Genomic DNA, 21,726 nt, shown 5'->3' on the forward strand with positions numbered 1-21,726 from the left:
ACGTCCCCCCGCGTGTTGAAAGTGCCTTCTGACACTCTACCAATTTGTAAATACACACACTGCACCCATTTCTAACTAAAACACCAAATTTAAACCCATAACTAAATTATTTAGCCTTATTATGTGGTATTTTAAGGCTCACTAGACAACGATAATACATAAACTACTTAAAAATAAGGTAAGGTATAAAGCAGTGAAAACCACTTTTAAATTTCTCTTTTGATCACTTTTAAAAACAAAATATAGCATGGTTTCGTCACAAATTATTTTCTATATCGCTTTCATTATGTGATGTATGTGCAACTTAGTGGGTCGAGCGGGTGATGAATCTGTGGGTGGTGAGCCAAGGCTTCTCGCTATAAACGAGAATCTGACACTACAGCTTAGTAAGTGCGAGAAGTCCGAGAGGAGTCATGCGTTCCAAGGCCTACACAAAGCTCTGCTATTTCTACAAAACGATTCTCATGAATTGCGAGAAGCATGGAACTGCACGCTAGTATATTCCATGCATGTTGGATGAAGCTATCCCTCACTCTTAAATTTTGTATAAATGATTTTTTTTTTTTGTATTTTCTATAAATTCCAACCTTTTTCATTCATTCTATGCATGACCGAAATACGATAGTGAGTGGTGAGATAATGAAATTTGTGTTAGTGTTGTGAGAAGAAATTAAAATTTAGCTAGCTAAAAAGAAAGTGAAGAAGAGTGTGTTTATTTTTTGGGGTTAACTTCTTTAAATAAGGTGGAAAAAAAAGTTAACTGATTTTTAGTACAAAATGATAAAATTTTATTCAAAATAATATTAAATTATTGTCATAAATTATACTTCTCATAATATACCAGTTTTTGAAGATGTGTTATAAATTATTTTTTAATTTAAAAAATAAAAAAACTACCTCATGCGTACAAGATGAAATTTTAAAATTTAAAAAAAAAATCCAATTCTCACTTACGATTAGATACTTTTTCACATTTAAAAAATATTCAAAATCACTCTTTTCACCTAATGTAAAGAGCTTACGAAAAATTAAATCTTACCATCTCTGAGGTTTATTACCTCTCATCTCCATCTTTGCAAATAACACCAAAAAAACTTTTTATATCCACATTTTTCAGCCGAGTTTTATAGGTAGTTTTTATGATAATAATTTTATTAATTCTTATTATTAGGTACAAATGTTGGTTAACTATTTATGAAATTTAACATTTATTTGTTTCAATCTGATTACATTAGGACTAATTTTGGCCTAACTTATGTAATATAAGTGTTACAATGTTTTTCACAAAGCCAGTTATGAAAAATGTTTATTACTAAGCCTAGAAGGCTGACTTACTTGTATTATATTATTGCAACTTAAAAATTGAAAATGAAAACAATTAAGACATTAGGATCAGTTCCATAGTAAAACACTAAAATGTTTCGATGATATACATAAGATCTAGCATTCAAATTTCATTCCCATTGTAAAAAAAAAAAAATCGTAACATCCAGCTAGACATGATGATCACAACACAAAAGATAACAATAAAAAATTCCTCCAACGTTCAAAACCAGAATTCAAACTTGAAGCACATTTGCTTTCCATTAGAAGCAATTTTTAATTCTAAAGAAATGATTTGCTATATTCTCGGAATATATAATACCATTTAAAGTAAAATAATTAATACATTGTTACCAGTAACCCGTACTCTCAAGTCGGTTCAACCCATCCCTCCCATCACTATCATACATATCAATACCCGACCCATTTAACAAAACCGGTTTCTGATCCAAGATCCGAACCAGCCAACTACACAGCGCTATTTAAATTTGCTGAAAAGATCATAAACCGTTCACTCAAAAGCACACAACAGCACTTTGCAAATTCTCGATTAGAAAATCTAGGGTTTTTTCATTTTCCCTCTCTCGATCTCTCTCCGAATCTAGGGTTAGGGGTTTTTGATCGTTGGTGACGATGTCTCTGAGGCCTAGTGAGAGGACGGAGGTTCGCCGGAACCGGTACAAGGTGGCGGTGGACGCCGATGAGGGTCGCCGGAGGAGGGAGGACAACATGGTGGAGATCCGAAAGAGTAAGCGCGAGGAGAGCCTCCTCAAGAAGCGCCGCGAGGGCCTCCAAGCTCAACAGCTCCTCCAGCAGCAGCAACAATTTCCAACCAATGTCCAAGCCTCATCCATCATGGAGAAAAAGGTAAAAGTAGAATTTGGACTCGATTTGGTTCTTTCGATTGAATCTCGTGAAATCTGATTATTGATCGTACGCCTGCGGTTGATTTCATTTCTTTATTGTGTATAACATCATATGTGTGGTGGTTTTGGTAAGTTAGGTGTGGTGATGGTTAGTTTGTTAGTTCGTTATGGAAATGGTTTTGATGTTTGCTGTTTGTTGTTTGGCAGTTGGAGAGTCTTCCTGCTATGGTCGCTGGGGTGTTGTCCAATGATAACAGCCAGCAACTGGAAGCTACCACACAATTTAGGAAGCTGCTCTCAATCGGTAACTGGGGATGGATTGTGGTTTTCTTTTGTGTTCCTGATTAATTAACTATGTTTGCTTTGATTCTGTGTGTTAATTGTTGAAATCGCAATGTATTTGTTGTGTTCTGAATGCAGAGCGCAGCCCACCGATTGAGGAAGTTATCCAAGCTGGTGTTGTGCCACGGTTTGTTGAGTTTCTCCATAGGGACGATTTCCCCCAACTTCAGGTTCGATTCTATTTTTGGGGCATTGGAGCTTGTGTGTTGTTCCTTTTACATAAGTTACTGAATGCTATACATAATACACACACAGGAGACATGCCTGTTGCAACATTATAAGTCGACATGACATATATAATATTGAGGATTGATAATATTTCATAAAATATATAAGCCTCACTGTTTTCTATGTTTTTTATTTGGATTTTGTTTTTAATTTAGGCTTTGTTTTTGTCTTGCGATAAAAATTGAGAGGTAAATTTTCAGGGATGGGATCTCATTTATTCAGAATCCAATAAAACATTTAGACAAACTCAAATTCTGTGTAATTTCATTATCCTAACTTCAAATGATCTCTTACCTACATTTGCTATTGTACTGGAGTTCAAAAGTTTTTAAATCAAACATGTACTTATGTTAAGTATGTCCTTAGCATGTCATAGAAGATCTGGTACAAAGATGTCCATGTATTATTGTGTTCAATATTTAATTCTGTTATGTTGATTTTTTATGTGATCTGCTGTTGATTTAGTTTGAGGCTGCATGGGCTCTCACAAACATAGCGTCTGGAACTTCTGAGAACACTAAGGTGGTAATTGATCACGGGGCAGTCCCAATATTTGTGAAGTTACTTGGTTCTCCAAGTGATGATGTTCGAGAACAGGTAGTTGATGCTAGAATACAAGCTGTTCTGTTTTAAAATTTTCACGGAGTTGTCCTGAACTCATAAACTACAAAATTTTCAGGCTGTTTGGGCTTTGGGAAATGTCGCTGGTGACTCTCCTAGGTGCCGTGATCTTGTTCTCAGCCATGGTGCTTTGATCCCACTATTAGCCCAGCTGAATGAGCATGCTAAACTTTCAATGCTGAGAAATGCCACATGGACTCTGTCAAACTTCTGCAGGGGGAAGCCACAGCCTCCATTTGAACACGTAATTATTGTTATCTCTTAGATAGTTAATTTATATCAAAGCTGTAAGACAACCAAATTCTGACATTTTTCTGATTCTGGAAATTTTGATGGACAGGTGAAGCCAGCACTTCCAACTCTTGAGCGGTTGGTCTTTTCAAATGATGAAGAGGTTCTGACAGATGCATGCTGGGCACTTTCGTATCTTTCTGATGGAACAAATGACAAAATCCAAGCCGTTATTGAGGCAGGTGTATGTAGCAGGCTGGTGCAGCTTCTTTTGTGGGTATTAATTCTTCAAAATGTTGTCAACAAAAAATTGTCTTATTCGATTATTGAACTTACTAAATGTTTTTACATATTTTTAAGGCACCCATCTCCTTCGGTGCTGATTCCTGCTCTTCGTACTGTGGGAAATATTGTGACAGGAGACGACATTCAAACTCAGGTAATGATTGTTAACAGGTGTAATAATTACTTTGTACCAAATTTGTTCTCATTCTATTCAAATTTTATTTAGGTGAAATAATTGTCCAGATCTTTTTCGTTACGTAATGCATGTATTTTTGGCAAGGATTTCCTAACTTAAAATTTTGTAGGCTATTATCAATCATGGTGCACTCCCATGCCTTATGAGCCTGTTGACGCATAATCACAAAAAGAGCATCAAGAAAGAAGCTTGCTGGACTATTTCAAACATTACAGCTGGAAATAGAGATCAAATACAGGCAAGCCAGTTAATCCCAATTATTTGGTGCTCTATTGATGCTGAATCACATGTTGGGTTGAGTCTACTATTTGAAATGTTTTCTTACCTTTTATTTGTTTTTTTGCACTGTATATCATGTAAAGTTTAGTTTCTCAATGGAACCCCTGACAATTTGATGTTATTGGACTTTGTCCCATTTGTCCCCAAACTTTGACTGAGACTTCGTTCTCCTGTTCCTTTGGTTGGTCATGAAATCTGTGGAGATAGATGTTATTTGAAATGCTGATGTGGTGTTGTAATAACAGAATCTTTACGATATTCTGTGTGGGTTTTTATTTTATTTTATTTTCATTGTCAAGAATTCGATTTCTTGTTGGCTTATTCAATGAAATGCTCTCTGTAGTTTATACATTTTATGTCTGATGTAGGCTGTCATTGACGCTGGTCTGATTGCTCCCCTTGTCAATCTTCTTCAAAATGCTGAGTTTGACATTAAAAAAGAAGCTGCATGGGCAATCTCTAATGCTACATCTGGTGGTAGTCATGAGCAGATCAAGTATGTCATTGTTTCTTGTTATTGGTTGAGGTTCATAATGTTAGTATTGTGGCTTCATTGTATTGACCTATCTTATGTGTTTACAAGGTATTTGGTTAGCCAAGGTTGCATTAAGCCTCTGTGTGATCTGCTTGTTTGTCCCGACCCAAGAATTGTCACTGTCTGTTTAGAAGGTCTGGAGAATATTCTAAAGGTCGGGGAATCTGAGAAGGCCATGGGTAACAGTGGAGATGTTAACTTGTATGCTCAGATGATTGATGATGCTGAAGGATTGGAGAAAATTGAAAACCTGCAGAGTCATGACAATAATGAAATATATGAGAAGGCTGTTAAAATTCTCGAAACATATTGGTTGGAGGATGAAGATGAGACACTACCTCCAGGCGACGTTGCTCAACCTGGTTTCAGTTTTGGTGGCAATGAGGTTCCAGTCCCATCTAGCGGATTCAACTTTAGTTGAAGACACTTTGCTGAGTGGGTAAGTATGCCTTAAAATGTCTCACTTTTTGCCTTAGTGTGACAATCGCGACAATCATATAGTTTTTGCCTTAAATCTCTAACCATCCTCTAAACTAACTGGCTTCAATAATTGTAGGGAAATTGGTTGCATGGAGATACGGGTTGATGCTAGGATGGCTGTTCGAGTCGAGTCCAGGTAGGTCAGGTCAGTTGGGAGGGGAGGGGGTTTTGGTCCCTGCGCATCGTGGTGTCTGGTCGTAGTCCGGTCTGTCTGTGGTCAATGAGGTGCAGGGAGTGGGTCAGTCTACACTACCATGTCCAAAATAAGAATGGGGGTTTGGTGGGTTGCAGCAGCTGCATAATGACCTTGCCAGCGGTGTATATTATGCAAGGAATATATGTGTGCTACTGGAGAAAGTATCTAAGTTTCTATGGTGCATTAAAATCAAGGTCCCGTGTGATGTGGCTATTGCCTATTGGTTGGAGTGGGAGGGTTTTTGTTGAGTCTTGAATGCTGCTGAGTCCTATTAATCATTGAGTCGTAGTTGTATTGGTTTACATAGAATATACTTTATTTGAGTATTCGGAAACCAAATTTTATGGTTTACATATCCCCTTGTTAATCTCTCTCTCTCTGACCATCTATGTGTTCTGTAGTCTTGGGTTGGAGATTTTACATGACCTTTAAAGGACCAAGTTACAGTTTTACTAGTTTCCAATGTTTAACAAACAAAAGTAAAATCACTAAAAATGCCAAACACAGTCTAATGTAAGTATGTAACCAAGAAATTAAATAAATAAATACAAAATCAGAAGTCGTATAATCATACATGCCTGGACATAGGTTTTATCTGTATTCTCAATAACTCAACAATAATTTTACTTTCTCAAACTTATAATTTTGAGAGTCATTTTATTTGTTTAATTTTAAACATGATTACTCTGTTCTACAGCTAAACTAGTTTATTCAACTTCAAATAGGAGGGAAAATAATGTATAATAATTTCGATTGACTTTAAAAGTCAATAAGTCAAAAAATTAAGTGTACCAATTAAGTTATGCAGCCTTTTTCCCCTTCCCCTTTTCTTTAGATGTAACCATCTATAGATTATTTATTTTGTGATACACAATATATATCTCAATTAACATTTTGGGTTAACATTTTGTTTCTGTTTACAAGCCATATATAATCAAATCGCTTGGTTATGGAATAATTAAGGGGATAGATATAATGCTTCTTTGTGCTACACTAAATACATCTATTTTACTTGCTAGTTCATCAAAAATATATTTTTTTAATTAGAATTGGCCTCGTTTATTGTATAGGCAGTGCTATTTATTTTAATTTTTCTCATTTCTTAATATTTTTTTATATGGATGCCAAATAGCAAGATTACAACACCGGTAGGCCCCCTTTTGCATCATAGTTGCCATGAGTAACGTGCTTTCCAGCTAAAAATGCTCTCAATACATTTTTTATTTGTCCCAATTTTTGTTTTGAAGAGAGGAAATTATTATGAGTATTTTGGTATATCAATAGTTTCTGTTTTTATACTAATAATTGGTATGACGATATTTTAATTTTTATGGAAAGCTGAACTAGAGTTTCTTAATTCTAAGATATAATGATTTCGCAGCACATTGATGATAGAATGTTACTTATTTTGGTCAGCAAAACTAACAAAAATTTACTACATCTTAGGCAAAATTACAAATTCCTAATAAAAATATCAAAATACAATTTTAAGAAAACTAAAGCAACATTAACATATATACTTTAGCCTCTTTCTCTTCTTCATCTCCCTTAATACAAAAATATAATATAATTTCCTTTTTTTTTTTAAATTAATTATCTCTTCGTTTTACTCTTTGAACAATTAGTGATTTAGTATTTTAGACAAAAGTGTGTTCAAATTTTAATAAATTCAAAAAGTAAAAGAGACAATTAATACAGATAAAGAAAGAATAATTATCAACCAAAGAAATTTGGCTGTTCTCGGGAAAAAAAAAAAAGAAAGAAAAGAAAGATACTTATTACTGAATAATGTATGCAAGATCTTCTCAGATCAGACCAAATAGAAAAAGGGTAATGTTGCATGTTTAGCCTAAAGTTTGAAGGTTATATCTAAATATATAGGGCATATCCGTGACTCATCAACAGATGGAAAAAAATAGTGGAACCAAGTAAGGTGCGACCCTACCTATCAATAATATATCATGCTGTTGGTTTCTCATAAGAAAGTGATTGAACCACATGCTCTCAACTCTCAACTCTCAACTCTCAACATGGGGAGCTTTTAGTTTTAGAGTGGCACATATATATCATTAGAATTAACCAGAGAAAATGATGCTATATATTTTCTTTTTGAAAATCACTTAGATTTTATTTTGGGTAAAAGAATATAATATCATTTTAGGTATATGACTATGCGAGTGATTAAACTCTTAGCCTGATTAAGTTGATAGAGTTGCGTATTAATTTTTTTTATTTTCATGGTATTTTTATTTTGATAAGTTAAAAGATTAATTTCTCGTAGATCAGAGCTCTATTTAAGGGTTTGCTACTAATTAATGAGTTACTGTATATAAAAGACGAAATTCGAATCATCGACACTTGCTTAAGTAGACGACTAAAACCACTTGACTAATCCAAACTGGTTAGAGTCTCGCATTAGTTGAACTACTTGTAAACATAAACAAAAAATGTTAAATAATAAATAAATTTAATTTTCATATACTATTAATGTAGAATAGTTTTAAATATGTAAAAAAAAAAAAAACAAAATTCAAACATTAATAATAATAGTTTTCACTATTATTTTTAATAACGACTTTCCAATTTTTAACCACTAAAACTCTAAATTAATCTATCATGTGCTAGGTAACCAATACCATTTACCAATAACTGGTGGGTCTATTATGTGATAAATGGGATTTATTAGTAATTTTGTTTAATGATTTAGTATTAGTTGACTAAAAAAATAAAAATAAATAGTATTTAATAAAGATAAATTGACCGTATCATTTAAATTAAGTAGATGATTATATTTTAAATTTTGGATTATATTAACTAAAGTGTTAGGTGATTACTTGTTGAGTAACTAAATCGTCAACGGTTTCGTGAAGATTGATTGGTTAAAAAATGCAGGCAGAAATGATTAGTGTCAGAAAATGGTTATGGAAGGTAATTCTGACATGCACGGGGGACTCTGAAATCAAAACGGAGGAGAGGAACACAGTAACTATGATAGTCATGGATGCATGGGATCAAACTATGATGCCGCACATTCATGGTGTAATGTCAACTTATTAGGTATCCATATTCCCTTGCCAATATTCTTGTTTGCCACAAATCCACAATAATACTCAATGTAGCCAAACGCCGCCCTATTGTTATGGCATGGGTATATACTATACACTGGGACCCCTAAGCTCAAGAGAAATAAAATATAGAGTAAAAGGAAAAATAAATTCAGATAATTTATATTTTAAATAAATTAATTTTTAAAAAAATTAATAAAATTTTTAGAATAATAAATGTAATTAAATTAGTCTTTAAAATTAGGATAAAAAATCTTAATTTAAATTAACTTATTTACGTATATTTATTATTTTAAATGACTTTATTAATATTTTTTTAAAAATTTATCTATTTAAAATATAAATTTTAAAAAATTTATTTGTCACTTCACTCTAAAATATATATATATATATATATATATATATATATATATATTACTGTGCTAAGTATATACAAAAAATCAAGTACTAAATAATTTATTAGTATAAAATATATATTAAAAATAAATTAAATAATATATATATATATATATAAATATATAATAATTAATTTTTGTAGCTAATTTTTTGTATATAGATAGTATTTTTGAATAAAACAATTACAGGTAATGTTATTTATGAAAATTGTTGGATAATTGAATCTTTTGTCAAAATAATATAAAAGGGTACACACTGTTATACAATAATAATTTTTATTAAAGATAGACGAAATTAACATTATTTTCTTCCAAAAATAAGTTAGTGCTATTTTTCTTTTTTATAAAGGAGAATAATATCACATTTTATAAAATATGAAAAATATTGAATGTCATAGTATTTAAATTTTCTGAGAAAGTTAATTTATTTTTTTGAAATAGTCGGTTGTATTGATGTAAATTACATATATTTGGACCAAGTAAATGGTGTATATATGGATAGAATGGAAGTTGTAATATATATAATTTTCATCCAGTATTAATATAAAAGAATTTTATACAAATAATCAACCATATATTATTAATTAATAAAAATAATTAATTTTAAATTTATTATTTAAAAAATTATTTAAATATATAAATTTAATTAAAATAATCTTATAAAACTCTTTGAGTCTGTGAATCAAAATTATTCTCTTACTCTTTAAAAGATGGAAGCTTCTGTTCTGGAAGCGGCAAGAGTCCCTAATATAAAAACGCTCCCCACATTGGGTGGGCCAACGTCGGAAAATTAAATAAATAAATAAATAAAAATCAGGAAGCAAAATATTAACGTTTATTTATACTAATTGATAATTGATTCAATCAAAGAAAAAATTATACTAACAACGGATCAATGAAACAAGGAGCGTGCACCTTAAATTAATTAAATGACAAAGATGCTTAATACATAGTGGTCACTTGACTCACTTCCTATTAGACTTGAGAATGAATTAAAGACCGAATGAATCCAACAGCTCAAAATTAAAACTAATTAGTTTTATAATGTAAAGAAACTTTAATTAGTCCTGTATAAATTCACCTTAGTTTGTCTAGCTAAGCATGTTGTCACCCTCACTCTTAGCCACATTATTACTTATTTGTCGGTGAAATCTTAAGTGTAATTAATTTAAAATGTAGTTATTTTTATGTAAAATTAATAATTAAAATATTAATTTTAAATAAATTTAACTGCACCTAAATTTTCAAGTTGTTATTTTCCAACTTTTCATCAATCACATGGCAGCAATTTCAATTTCTGGTTGGCAAACTTTTGGCATAGCTATTACTTACTTACCTAATTGAATTAACCTTAGACGACAAAATAACAAACACTTCAATTTTTTTTAGATTTAATTTGGTAAAATTTTTTAAAAAATATTTATATTTTTTAAAAGTATAAATATTTTATTTTATATTTAATAAATAAAAAACTTATGTGTTACTTGAAATTTTTTAAAAATTTAAAATATTTTTAAAAATATCTAATTTTTTTTTTAAATTAAGTTGTATTTATTAAAATTAAAAGTTTTAATATAATTTTGTATATTAATTAATATTTAAATTAAATTTTTATATTAATATTTATTATAATATTTTTTAATATTAAAAACTATTTTATTAAATATATTTATTATTATTTATACTTATTAAAAATTATTTTTAATTTAATTTATTAAATATAAATGCTATAATTTTTAGAAATTAATTTTTATAAATTATTTTTAAAAAATAAAAATTTTACCAAACTAAACTTTAATGATGTCGTTTATATAATGAGATGAATTCACCAAATATGCAAACCATTAATCCCCTTAAAATACTTAGTTTGTTGATAAAATGATTCCTTTAAAATTTGATACTTAATTACTTATCATGTATTATTTAAAAATTTGATTCTCGGTTTAATAAATCCGTCCAAAATAATTAATGATCGCCGATAATTAAGTTGAAATTGTGATTTAATTTGAAAAATGATGTAATTGATAAATTATTTTCCAATAACCTATTTTTTGGAGAACTAAAATAGTGTGCTCACAAAGGTGTAGAGAAAACAAATTAAAGAAAGATCAATTAAATTGAACAATATAAATATGGAAAAAAGTATAAAGAGAATTTTAGATGATACTAGTATTCAACTAGAATTAATCATATGGTTATTACAAACTAATTTATTAAACGGAAACGAAATATATTATTTCTTTTTTCTTCTTTTTTTCCCCTTCCATTTTCATACTAATAATTACCAAAATTAAAAGACTAAATACAATTACAAATTTTGAACAAATTGCAGATCAATCTATATTACCACTAGCAAATTAAAAATAATCCAAAAAAGAAAAGAACAAGAATGATTAGTGGAAATAACAACATTGTACTTTGACATAAACAAGGGTCAGAGGAAAGAAAGAAGAGAGAACCATTGCAGCTTCAAAAGAAAGAGATCTCTTGTTCTTGTCACTCAGACATGAAAGTACAGTTTTGCCCCTCTGCGCCACACTGAAACCGAAACTGAAACCTCTTCTCATTCATTTCATTTTCCTTAGATCTGTCAAATCTAATGCAAATTACTCCCACCGTCTTTTTAATTCTTCTACAAAAGCAACGCCACGAGAAAAGAGAACAAAGCAGCACCGTAAACCGCCGCCGGAAGTGGCGCCGCCGTGGACGCCGCCGGTGGGGTGTGATAGTAGAACGGGAAGTAAGGGACAATTGGGTTCGGCGGAGGTGGTGTCGGGTAGTTTTTATAGTTCGGTGGAGAATAGTAAGTTCCGCCGATTCCTCCGCCGCTTCCGGTGGAGGCCGGCGGTTGATAGTAGTACTGAGAGGGTGGCGGCGGAGGGTAGTAGTAAGTGTTACCGCCGCCGCCGCTTCCGGATGATGGAGGAGAAGGTGGTGGAGGGCAGTTGTTGGTTGAGGTGGCCGGAGGCGGAGACGGCGGCGGCGGAGAGGGAGGCGGCGGCGATGGGACTTGGCCACATGGGGTGCACTTGACATCATCCTTGGTAGTGGTTTTTAGGGTTTGATCTGCCGCCATTGTTGGAAGAGAATGAAAGTTGACGAGAGACAAAGCCATTACCATGAAACAAGAACATAGTGTTAATGTTTTTGTGTGAAATGTTGCCATTTTTTTTTTAAGAAAGAATGAGAGAGTTTTTTTGTGAGATAGATCCAAGAAGAAATAATGAATGGGGTTATGGCGTGTCTAATAATTTTGTTGCTTAGAAGAGAAGAGAAGAGAAGAGAAGAGTGTGTGTTTTTAAGAGAGAAAATAAAAGTGAAAGTAAAAGTGAAGTGAAGAGGGAAAGTGTATGTGGTTTGGTTAATGGTGTTATGGTGTGTATTGCTATTTGAGGTGAGAACCAAATATCTTATCTTTTTATACTATGCTAGCCTTTTTATAATAACAATAATAATTAATTATCAACATTAATTATAAATGTAAATTTTAATTTTAATATATTATCAGTATAAAATATTTTTATATATCTATCTAATTATGTAATATTATATTAACAAAAAAACTACTTGTTATATTAAATGAATGAATATTTAAAAAAACATATGTAATTGAACAAATTTATAAAATATTAGGTAAAATATATTTTTATCCTAAAATTTGCCAAAGATTTTGAAAATATTTTTAAATTTTATTTTATTTCAATTTTATTTTAAAAGTTTTCAATATGTACCGAATATATTTTTAGAAATTATTTTTTAAAAAAAATTAGAATTAATTCAATAATAATTAAAAAAATCTTTAATATAAATAAATTAGATATAATTGACATATATTATTGTTGACAAAGTATACTTTATAAAATTACTGGGAGAAATTAAAGTTTTTTCACATTGATATTAGACAATTATAATGTATCTTCACATTGTATCTTTGATAAAAGTAATTTACAGTTATAATCAATTACACAGTTTTTTTTATTAAATTGATTATTACCGCCAAAAGTCAAAAAGTTTAAATGATACCGTACTATTAGTTTATTATATTTAATAAATCAGGGAAGATTAGATTATTATTATTTTTATTTTTACAGAAAAGATTTCTCTGTTATTGTTGCCACCCTTTGCTATTTTAAATAGAAAAAATGTGAAAAGATAATACAGATTACAGAAAGCGATAAAGGACACCGACACACGTTTTACTTTGACACTGAGCAGCCACGTTTGAACAAGGTTGAGAGACCTGAACGATGCTTAACTTTAGCTCCTAAAAACTAAGGATAATTTATGCTAATAAAAGAATGAAATTTAAAATTACGTAAATATTTTAAATTAAAAGCGGTAATATATTTTATGTTAAATATTTTTGTGTAAATTGAATATTTGATTTATATTATTTACATGTGAAATAAATTAAGTTAATTCAATTTATTATATGTATATTGTATTAGTACTAAATCGAATTAAAATTTGATTTTATATATATATATATATATATATATATATATATATATATATATATATTACATTTTAAACAAAATAATAAATTAAATCAAATTGATTAATTAAATTTACTAATCGTTTATTTATTATTTATTAATTTTAAAATATAAATATTAATAAAATATATTTTTTATTTAAATTTAAATAAAATATTTAAAAAATTAAAATAAATAAAAATAAAAATCTAACTTTATATTTTACTTCAGATTCTAAAAAATTTATATATATTTTTACAAATTTATGAATTTAAAATAGAATAATAAATAATTTTAAAAAATTTATTAAAAACTATCCTTTGATTTATTGGTATCTAAAAAATTATTACTAAAATTTTTAATATTAAAAAGTTATTATAAATATAATCCTTTAAAGTGCATATGAGTTAAAATTTAGATATTTTCAAAGTCAGAAGTCACAAATAATATAATAAAAAACAGACTAATTATATTTATACGATATATAATTTAAAAAATAATTAAAATATTATAAAATTAGACAGAGCGTGTAGCCAATTCTAGTTTATAACATTTATGTAATTTTAAATTCTATTTATTTTATTAGTGTAAATTTTCAAAAATTAATAATAAAAAAATAAACTTCTAAATTATTAAATTTTGTGTTTGTATTTATTTTATGGTGAACTTTACCATACTATTCTAATTTTAAAAGATAACTTATCTTTTATTACATGTCACAATATTAGTGGTCGAATTAGATTGGTTTGTTATGGTTAAATTTAATTTTTTATTTAATCTAAATTTTGATAAACCAACTATAATTAATAATCAAGGTTCTGAAAACCGGACCGGACCGGCCGGTCCGACCGGTTTAACCGCGAACCGGTGACCTAAACGGTTTGGTTCAACATAAAAAACCGCTAAAATCAAAATCGTTCTCAAACCGCTGAACCGGCCGAGAACCGGTCGGTCGGACCGAACCGGGACCCGGCCGGTTTTGAAAAACGGCGTCGTTTTCCGTTCTATTATAAAATGAAATGGCCAGGTCTCCATAGCCTCAACCCCTCGAGCCATTCTTCAATCTTTCTCCCCAAAACACAACCCTCGAGTACATGTTCCCCACCGCCACAGGGCTCAGCGCCGCCGTTCGTTGCTCTCAAGCACCACCGTGTTTTCGTCCGATCGTCCGTGCTTCTCCCTCATTCAGAAATTGGTGCGTCTTCCTCGAGCTCGCCGTCATTCCCTGCCTCGCTGGTCTTTGTTTGCTCAAACCCTAGCCTCAATCACTCTCCTCTTCAAGCTGTGTTACCTCCGCCGTCGAATCTGGTCCAACTGTCGTCCCTGCTGTTTCAGCGTTGTCGCAGCTCGTCTCTGCCGTCGCGTTGCATTTGCTCCACTCTCCTCTGCCGTCGCGTCGTGCTGCAAAGGGAAAAGAAGGAGTGGAGGTCGCGGGAGGAGGCGCGTGAAGGGTGAAGCCTTTGCTGCTTCCGCCGTGTTTGAGCTCGAAGACAGCCGCCAGTGCTGCTACCTCTGTTGTTGCCTCTGTCGTGCCTTGCCATCATGTTACCACTGATTTCATCTGCCTCTGTTGCTTCAAAATCATGCTAAATTTATGGGTATCCGTCCTTTTTGAATATGTTTATAAATAATAAGATTAGACATTGATTTTTCTGAATTCTGATTATGGTTTTGTTCAAATTTACTGATGGCTTTGTTTGTAGTTGCTGGTTTTGCTGGTTGAAGGTTTAGTGTTTTGGAATGTTTTATAATGTGCTAATGTTTGTAATTGATGGCTTTGTTTGTAATTGATGAAAGTTTAGTGTTATTGTGATTATTGGTTAATGTTTTGGTTTGGTGTTCTCTCTTTTCCAGATTTCCCTTCTCCTGTATTTCTGTATGTTGCTGAATTGGTAATCAATAAATTTGCCTTTTTACTGTAAATCAGGACTTTACTAGACTTTACTAGGATCTGTTAAATTTGTTGCTTGTTGCTGAATTTGTTGCTTCCCAGTCACAGCATCAGAAGAGAAGCTGGTGAATAAGGTTTTAAACTGTGAAATCATGTGTTGTTGCTTGAATTTTAGGAGAAAGAGCAATGTAATGTATTCCTATTTATGATTCCATAAGACCAAGGTTAAATTAACAATTCAGGTGGAGTTGAGTTTTGTTTATAAGTAATTAAATGCACAAAACAAGAATAGGATTGCTAATTAAATTTGGAATTTCTGATTAGTGACTTGTTAAGGTGCTGTTGTTGTTAAGGTGCTGTTTTGCTATGTTTTGCTATGGCACTATGCTGCTGTTTTGTAATGGTTGTTGCTGAATGCTACTCTGTTTTCATTGTGTTGTAGTTGTTGGTTTTGCTTTGATTTGTAGTTGCTGGTTGTGTTGGTTTTGCTAGCTTTGTTTGTAATTGCTGGGTGAAGGTTTAGTGTTTTGTAATTGCTGGCTTTGTTTTCTAATTGCTAGTTTTGTTGAGGGCTCCTAATTGATGACATTTAATGTAGTTTTTTAAATTTGAAAACTATTTTAATCTTTATGTTATACTATAATTATATTTTAGGATGCTTATTTATAATTTATTTATTATTTTATTTTAAAACGGTTTTTTCGGTTGAACCACCGGTTAGACCGGTTAGACCAGTGAACCAGTGAATCAGTAGTTAGAGCGGTTTGATGACCGGTCCGGTTTTCTGAACCTTGTTAATAATTCTTTTTACAATTTATAAAAATCATTTAAAAAAATCTCATAATTTATTTTTTCTCAAACCACATATTTATTAATCATCTTAAACAAAAAAAATCAAAAAATAAAATAAAATAAATAAAAAAATTATTTATTAATAATTTTGTAATTTTTTTCTCAACCCACATATTTATTAATCATTTTCAATCAAGAAAATAAAAAAAATAAACAAAAAATTCAAAAGACATAAAAACATTCTCGTAACACTATTCTATCTTATTTTCTTCATGTTATTAAAAAAAATTCATTCTTCGTACAAACACAATTTGAAAAAAAAGGCGATTAAACTCAGAGTTGATGAGAGTAGAAGAAAAAAAAGGAAAAAAAAAGAAATATATGCTATATGTATCAAATTTGACGAAATTCAAATTTAATTAAAATTTATTAAAGGGATTTATTTTAAAACATATGTTATTGATTTTGCGTGCTTGTATATATTTTAGTTTATTTATTCAGTAAATTCCTTTAATATATACGACTCTAATTGAACCGTAATTAAAAATAAATTTTATTATAATAAAAAATTTTTTAATAAGTACGAAATATACTATATATGAAGCGATTTTTTTGCAAAATATAATATTTTGAAAATTTGTCTCTAGAACTTTTTTTATATTTTTTATTTTTTGAGATTTTTTGTTTGTTGAAAATATTAATAGATATGTGATTTGAGAAAAAAATAAATTACAAAATGAGATTTTTTAATAATTTTTATAAATTATAAAAAAATTATACCATAATTAGTTAGTTGGATTATCAAAATTTAGATTAAATAAAAAATTAAATTTAACCATGACAAATCAATCTAATTTAACCACTAATATTATAACATGTAACAAGATATAAATTACTTTTTAAAATTGAAAAGGTATGGTAGAATTTTTTTTATTTTATTAGTATTAAATTTTTGTATAAATTTTATTCTAATATTTGAACTCTATTTTTCATCCTTAAATTTTGTTAGGTATTTTTTTTCTAACATAAAATCAATTTTTAGATAATAGAGGTACATACACTATTAACACTAAATTTTAATATTAAAATTACTTCATTCTTAAATAGCTAAGTTGTAAACATAATTAAAGCTTGCCTCCTTTTTTGGGTTGCTTTTTCCACTTTTAGTAAGTTAGCTGAGAAATTAATTAGGATGAGTGAGTTAGGTAGTGATAAATCTACTATTGTCACCAACATAATAATATAATTTTTAGTTTGAAAATCAGATTTCAAGCGAATGTAATGGTTAAAAAGTGGCATGACGAAGAATGAAGTGTGATGGATAGTAATAGGAGAGGAGTAGTGGTATTAATATATTGAAAAAATATTAATTAGCATAATAAGCTTATCACCTTTTGTTTATACTCACTACTTAAATAAAGAGAAGTGGTTGAAGTGGCATGTGGTTCGTTTACATATGTGTGCTTCTATATCTATGAATAATCACCTATTGGACAAAACATGTAAAGAACACGACATGACACAATATAAAATACACAAATACCTAAATTTTAAAATTTTATAAAATATGAAGACACAGTATATATATAAAATATAAAATATTTTTTAGATAAATTATAATAATATTTTAATATTTTATTAATATTAAAATATAAAATAATTTTTAAATTATTTTAATATTTTTTAATTATATAAATTATTTAAAATATTTTTATTTTAATAAATAATAATATATATTATTTTTAAATTTATTTAAAAAATACATGTTAAGAATAAAGTTGGATACGCTGATATAATATTTAAGTATGTCAAAAAAAAATTATATTTTATTAAAACACAGACAATAAAAAATGAATATTGATGAGTATCGTGTCTAAAATGTGTCTGAAACACGAACACGACAATTTAACACAGTATTCGTGCTTCATAAATAATCAATTACTATTTGAGAGGTCTGAATTGAATCAATTTCAATACAACAATGGTTCTAAATCTTTTCTCCCAGCATAATCGTCATCCTAAGTGTTGGGTATATAAAGATGGTAAGATGACAAAATTTTAATTGTTATAGGGGTTGATGACAATACTCTTCCATGATACAATGAAACCTAAGAATTTTTTAATTAGCAATAGTAAGAAATTCTCAACTCTCTTGAACAAAGAAAACTTCTTAATAGTTGATTAAAATGTACACTTAGTACTTCTTTTTTCTGAAATAGTGGAGAATGACTTATTTATACATATTGCATGTAGCAATTATGATTAGTTGCATATACAAATGGTTGTGTCTTTTTTATTGCTAATAGATACAATGTTTTGAACATACACAATTCTTAAAGAGTTGTGTCCATTTAGCCAATAGACACAATATTTTGAACATACACAATCCTTAAAAGGTTGTATCCTTTCAACCAAATGGTACTAAACAGTTAATAACCGTTTATTAATATTAATAATAATATTAATAATAATATCAATAATATTAATAATATTATTTAATCAAATTTGTAAATACCCCTCAATCCCCCACTATTTACAAAATTTAAATGTCATACAAGTATATGCATAAAGAATGTGTCATTAAGATTAAACATTCTTTTAGTGTAAATTTTAAAGTACTAACGAAGTAATAGGTGTCTAATTGATTAAACCTATACTCCATATACTAGTACCAAAAATCACACACATTACTTATACCCTCCAAGTTCAAGAGTTTATAATTTTAAGCACTTATATGGCCTTGTACTCATCCTGGTTTCATGAATATTTACGAGAATAAAATCTCTAAAATTCTCGATTAGAGTAGCACCATTCTTATATTCATATAAGGGGAACCTTTTGATAAATAATATTATCATTCCATTAAGAGTTTTAACTCACCCTTTTAATTTGTTGTAAATAGCACTAAATCCTATACGTTAGTGCTCCAATTGCTAAATAACTTGTTATTACCTATTAAGCCTTAAAACTAGTGATCTACTACAATAAGGTTGGGTTCCCATCATTTAGTAATAATATGTTTTAATCCCATTTTAGCAGTAGTCTCTTTGATTTTATCCCTTGACAAACCTTTAGTCAAAGGGTTTGCTAAATTTCCTTAAGATCTTACATAGGTGATGGTAATTACACCATCATCTATTAGTTGCCTAACAAACTCATGTCCCAAACTTATATATCTAGACTTTTCATTATAAACCTTATTATATGCTTGAGACATGATTGATTCACTATCACAGAAGATTGAAATAGCTATCGTCTACTGTGGCCACAGCTTTATATCATATAACAAAATTCTTAACCATTCCGCTTCTTTACCTGCGACTGATAAAGCTACAAACTCAGCTTCCATAGTAGAATGTGTAATACATGTTTGTTTCTTTGAGGCCCAACTTATTGCTCCACCACCTATGGTGAAAATCCATCCTAAAGTAGATTTGTTATCACTAAGATTTGTAATCCAACTTGCGTCGGAATAACCTTTTAAAACTGTGGGATAATCACTATAATGTAATCCCAAGTTTATGGTTTTCTTGAGATAACCAAGAACTCTTGTTATAGCTTTCTAATGTTGATTGCTAGGCTTTCCGGTAAACCTTGATAATTTACACACTGCAAATGCTATATCAGGTCTAGTACAATGCATTGTATACATTAAACTTCCTATAGTACTAGCATATTCTAATTGTGATATAGGTCTTCCTATGTTTATTTCTAATTTAAGATTAGGATTATAGGGCGTATTGAATTTTTTAATTGTGAGATGATCAAACTTTTTCAATACTTTTTGATATAATGAGATTGACTTAAAGTAAAGTCAACTTTATTTTTATGCACCTTTATGCCTAATATTGTATCAACTTCATTCAAATCCTTCATCTTGAATTTAGAAGTTAGATACTCCTTTATTATACGAATTCCTTCTAAATTTGTTCTGATGATTAACATATCATCAACGTATAAACAAATGATTACTCCATAATCTTTAGTAAATTTTGAGTAAATACATTTATCCATACTATTATGTGAGAAGTCATTTGATAACATCACTGAATCAAACTTCTCATTGCCATTGTTTAAGCGCTTGTTTTAGTCCATACAAAAACTTAATTAATTTAAAAACTTTCTTTTCATTTCTGGGTAGCACATAACTTTTCGGTTGCTCCATATATATTTCTTGTGAAACATTAGTATATAATTTTGGGGATATTCTAAATTAGAAGTTGAATAATTGATAAATTTATTTTCAATAAATTCTACCTCTCTTGATTCAACAACTACATTAGACACTAAGTCTAATATTTATATGCTTTAGAATTTTGAGCATATCGTATAAAAGTGTCTTTTATGACTCTGGCCTCAATTTGGTTCTCTTTTGATCAGGAACTTGATAAAAGGTTAAACACCCCCACACTTTTAGATAATTTAAATTAGGCTTCCTTACTTTCCAAATTTCATAAAGAAAAATATTTCTATGTCTTAATGGTATCTTATATGGATATGACATCATATCAATAATACTTCACCTCATAAATTGTTAGACAATTTTGTATTTAATAACATTGAATTAACCATATCCACTAAAGTACGATTTTTTTTCTTTTCGCCAAACCATTTTGTTGCGGAGTATATTGAGCGGAAGATTCATGAACAATACTACATAATTTACAAAAATTATCAAATTCATTAAAAAAAATTCTTCACCTTGTAGTGATTCAGGGATTACCACTTGTAGATCACGAAGTCTACTTACAAGGATTTGTAATTTATGAATTTGATCCATGACAGGCATAGTATCATTTATAATAAATTCAAAATATTTCATCATAATAAACTTATATGTTCCTTGTCGTTTAGTATTGTACTTTTCTTCCAAAGATTTTTAAATCTCCAATAGTGATTGAATTAACATATGATCTCGACATGCAATAGTATCTGCATCACGTTTCTTCTTCAAATGAACAATCTTTTCTTCCTCTTCCAGTGTGAAATTTCCATTAGCATTGGCAATTGGTGTAGTTTTTGAGTTAATCACATATGTAAGATTGAGAACTAAAAGAAGAAACATCATTTTGTCCTTCCAACTATTGAAGTTTGTTCCATCAAAGCAATCTAACTTGACAAACTCTTGATTCATGACTTTGAACATGGTATTTTGATCTTGTGCCATCTTCAAGAAATATCTCTCTAAAATTGTTGAGTATACGAAGATGGTAAGATGACAAAACTTTAATTGTGTTTTGGTTTCAAGGCACGATTAGATCACTTTCTTTAGAGATATATTTGTCCCCACACTTAGTTGTTATAGGGTTAATGACAATACTCTCCCACGATATAATGAAACCTAAGAATTTCTTAATTAGCAATAGTAAGAAATTATCAAATCTCTTTAACAAAGAAAATCTCTTAATAGTTGATTAAAATGTACACTTAGTACTTCTTTTTTCTGAAATAGTGAACAAAGAAAATATACATATTACACGTAGCAATTATGATTAGTTGCGTATACAAATGGTTGTGTCTTTTCTA

The 21,726-nt window shown here is 29.7% G+C and overlaps 2 protein-coding genes across 2 annotated transcripts; one reads left to right on the plus strand and one right to left on the minus strand.

Annotated features, from left to right (window-relative positions):
• The first annotated feature begins 1,821 nt into the window (after positions 1-1,821).
• On the plus strand, positions 1,822-5,934 carry LOC107639007 (importin subunit alpha-2). Its single transcript, XM_088485697.1, has 11 exons — positions 1,822-2,190; positions 2,397-2,493; positions 2,610-2,701; positions 3,225-3,356; positions 3,439-3,624; positions 3,721-3,884; positions 3,972-4,050; positions 4,202-4,330; positions 4,740-4,867; positions 4,955-5,345; positions 5,463-5,934. The coding sequence occupies exons 1-10, from the start codon at positions 1,957-1,959 to the stop codon at positions 5,325-5,327; spliced, it is 1,614 nt and encodes a 537-aa protein (XP_088341823.1). The 5' UTR covers positions 1,822-1,956; the 3' UTR covers positions 5,328-5,345; positions 5,463-5,934.
• Positions 5,935-11,187: 5,253 nt separating this feature from the next.
• On the minus strand, positions 11,188-12,448 carry LOC107639008 (uncharacterized). Its single transcript, XM_088483151.1, has one exon. The coding sequence runs from the start codon at positions 12,206-12,208 to the stop codon at positions 11,675-11,677; it is 534 nt and encodes a 177-aa protein (XP_088339277.1). The 5' UTR covers positions 12,209-12,448; the 3' UTR covers positions 11,188-11,674.
• Between the last annotated feature and the right edge of the window lie 9,278 nt (positions 12,449-21,726).

This window comes from Arachis ipaensis, chromosome B4 (assembly GCF_059453495.1).
Source record: "Arachis ipaensis isolate K30076 ecotype BB chromosome B4, ASM5945349v1, whole genome shotgun sequence".
In the NCBI taxonomy this organism is placed as follows: domain Eukaryota; kingdom Viridiplantae; phylum Streptophyta; class Magnoliopsida; order Fabales; family Fabaceae; genus Arachis; species Arachis ipaensis.

Bases quoted from the DNA above. Each gene is read 5' to 3' on its own strand.
- LOC107639007 (XM_088485697.1), top strand. From the start codon at position 1,957: ATGTCTCTGAGGCCTAGTGAGAGGACGGAGGTTCGCCGGAACCGGTAC. The intron at 3,357-3,438 runs GTAGTTGATGCT...CAAAATTTTCAG, and splicing joins GTGATGATGTTCGAGAACAG to GCTGTTTGGGCTTTGGGAAA. The intron at 4,868-4,954 runs GTATGTCATTGT...TGTGTTTACAAG, and splicing joins GGTAGTCATGAGCAGATCAA to GTATTTGGTTAGCCAAGGTT.
- LOC107639008 (XM_088483151.1), bottom strand. From the start codon at position 12,208: ATGGCAACATTTCACACAAAAACATTAACACTATGTTCTTGTTTCATG.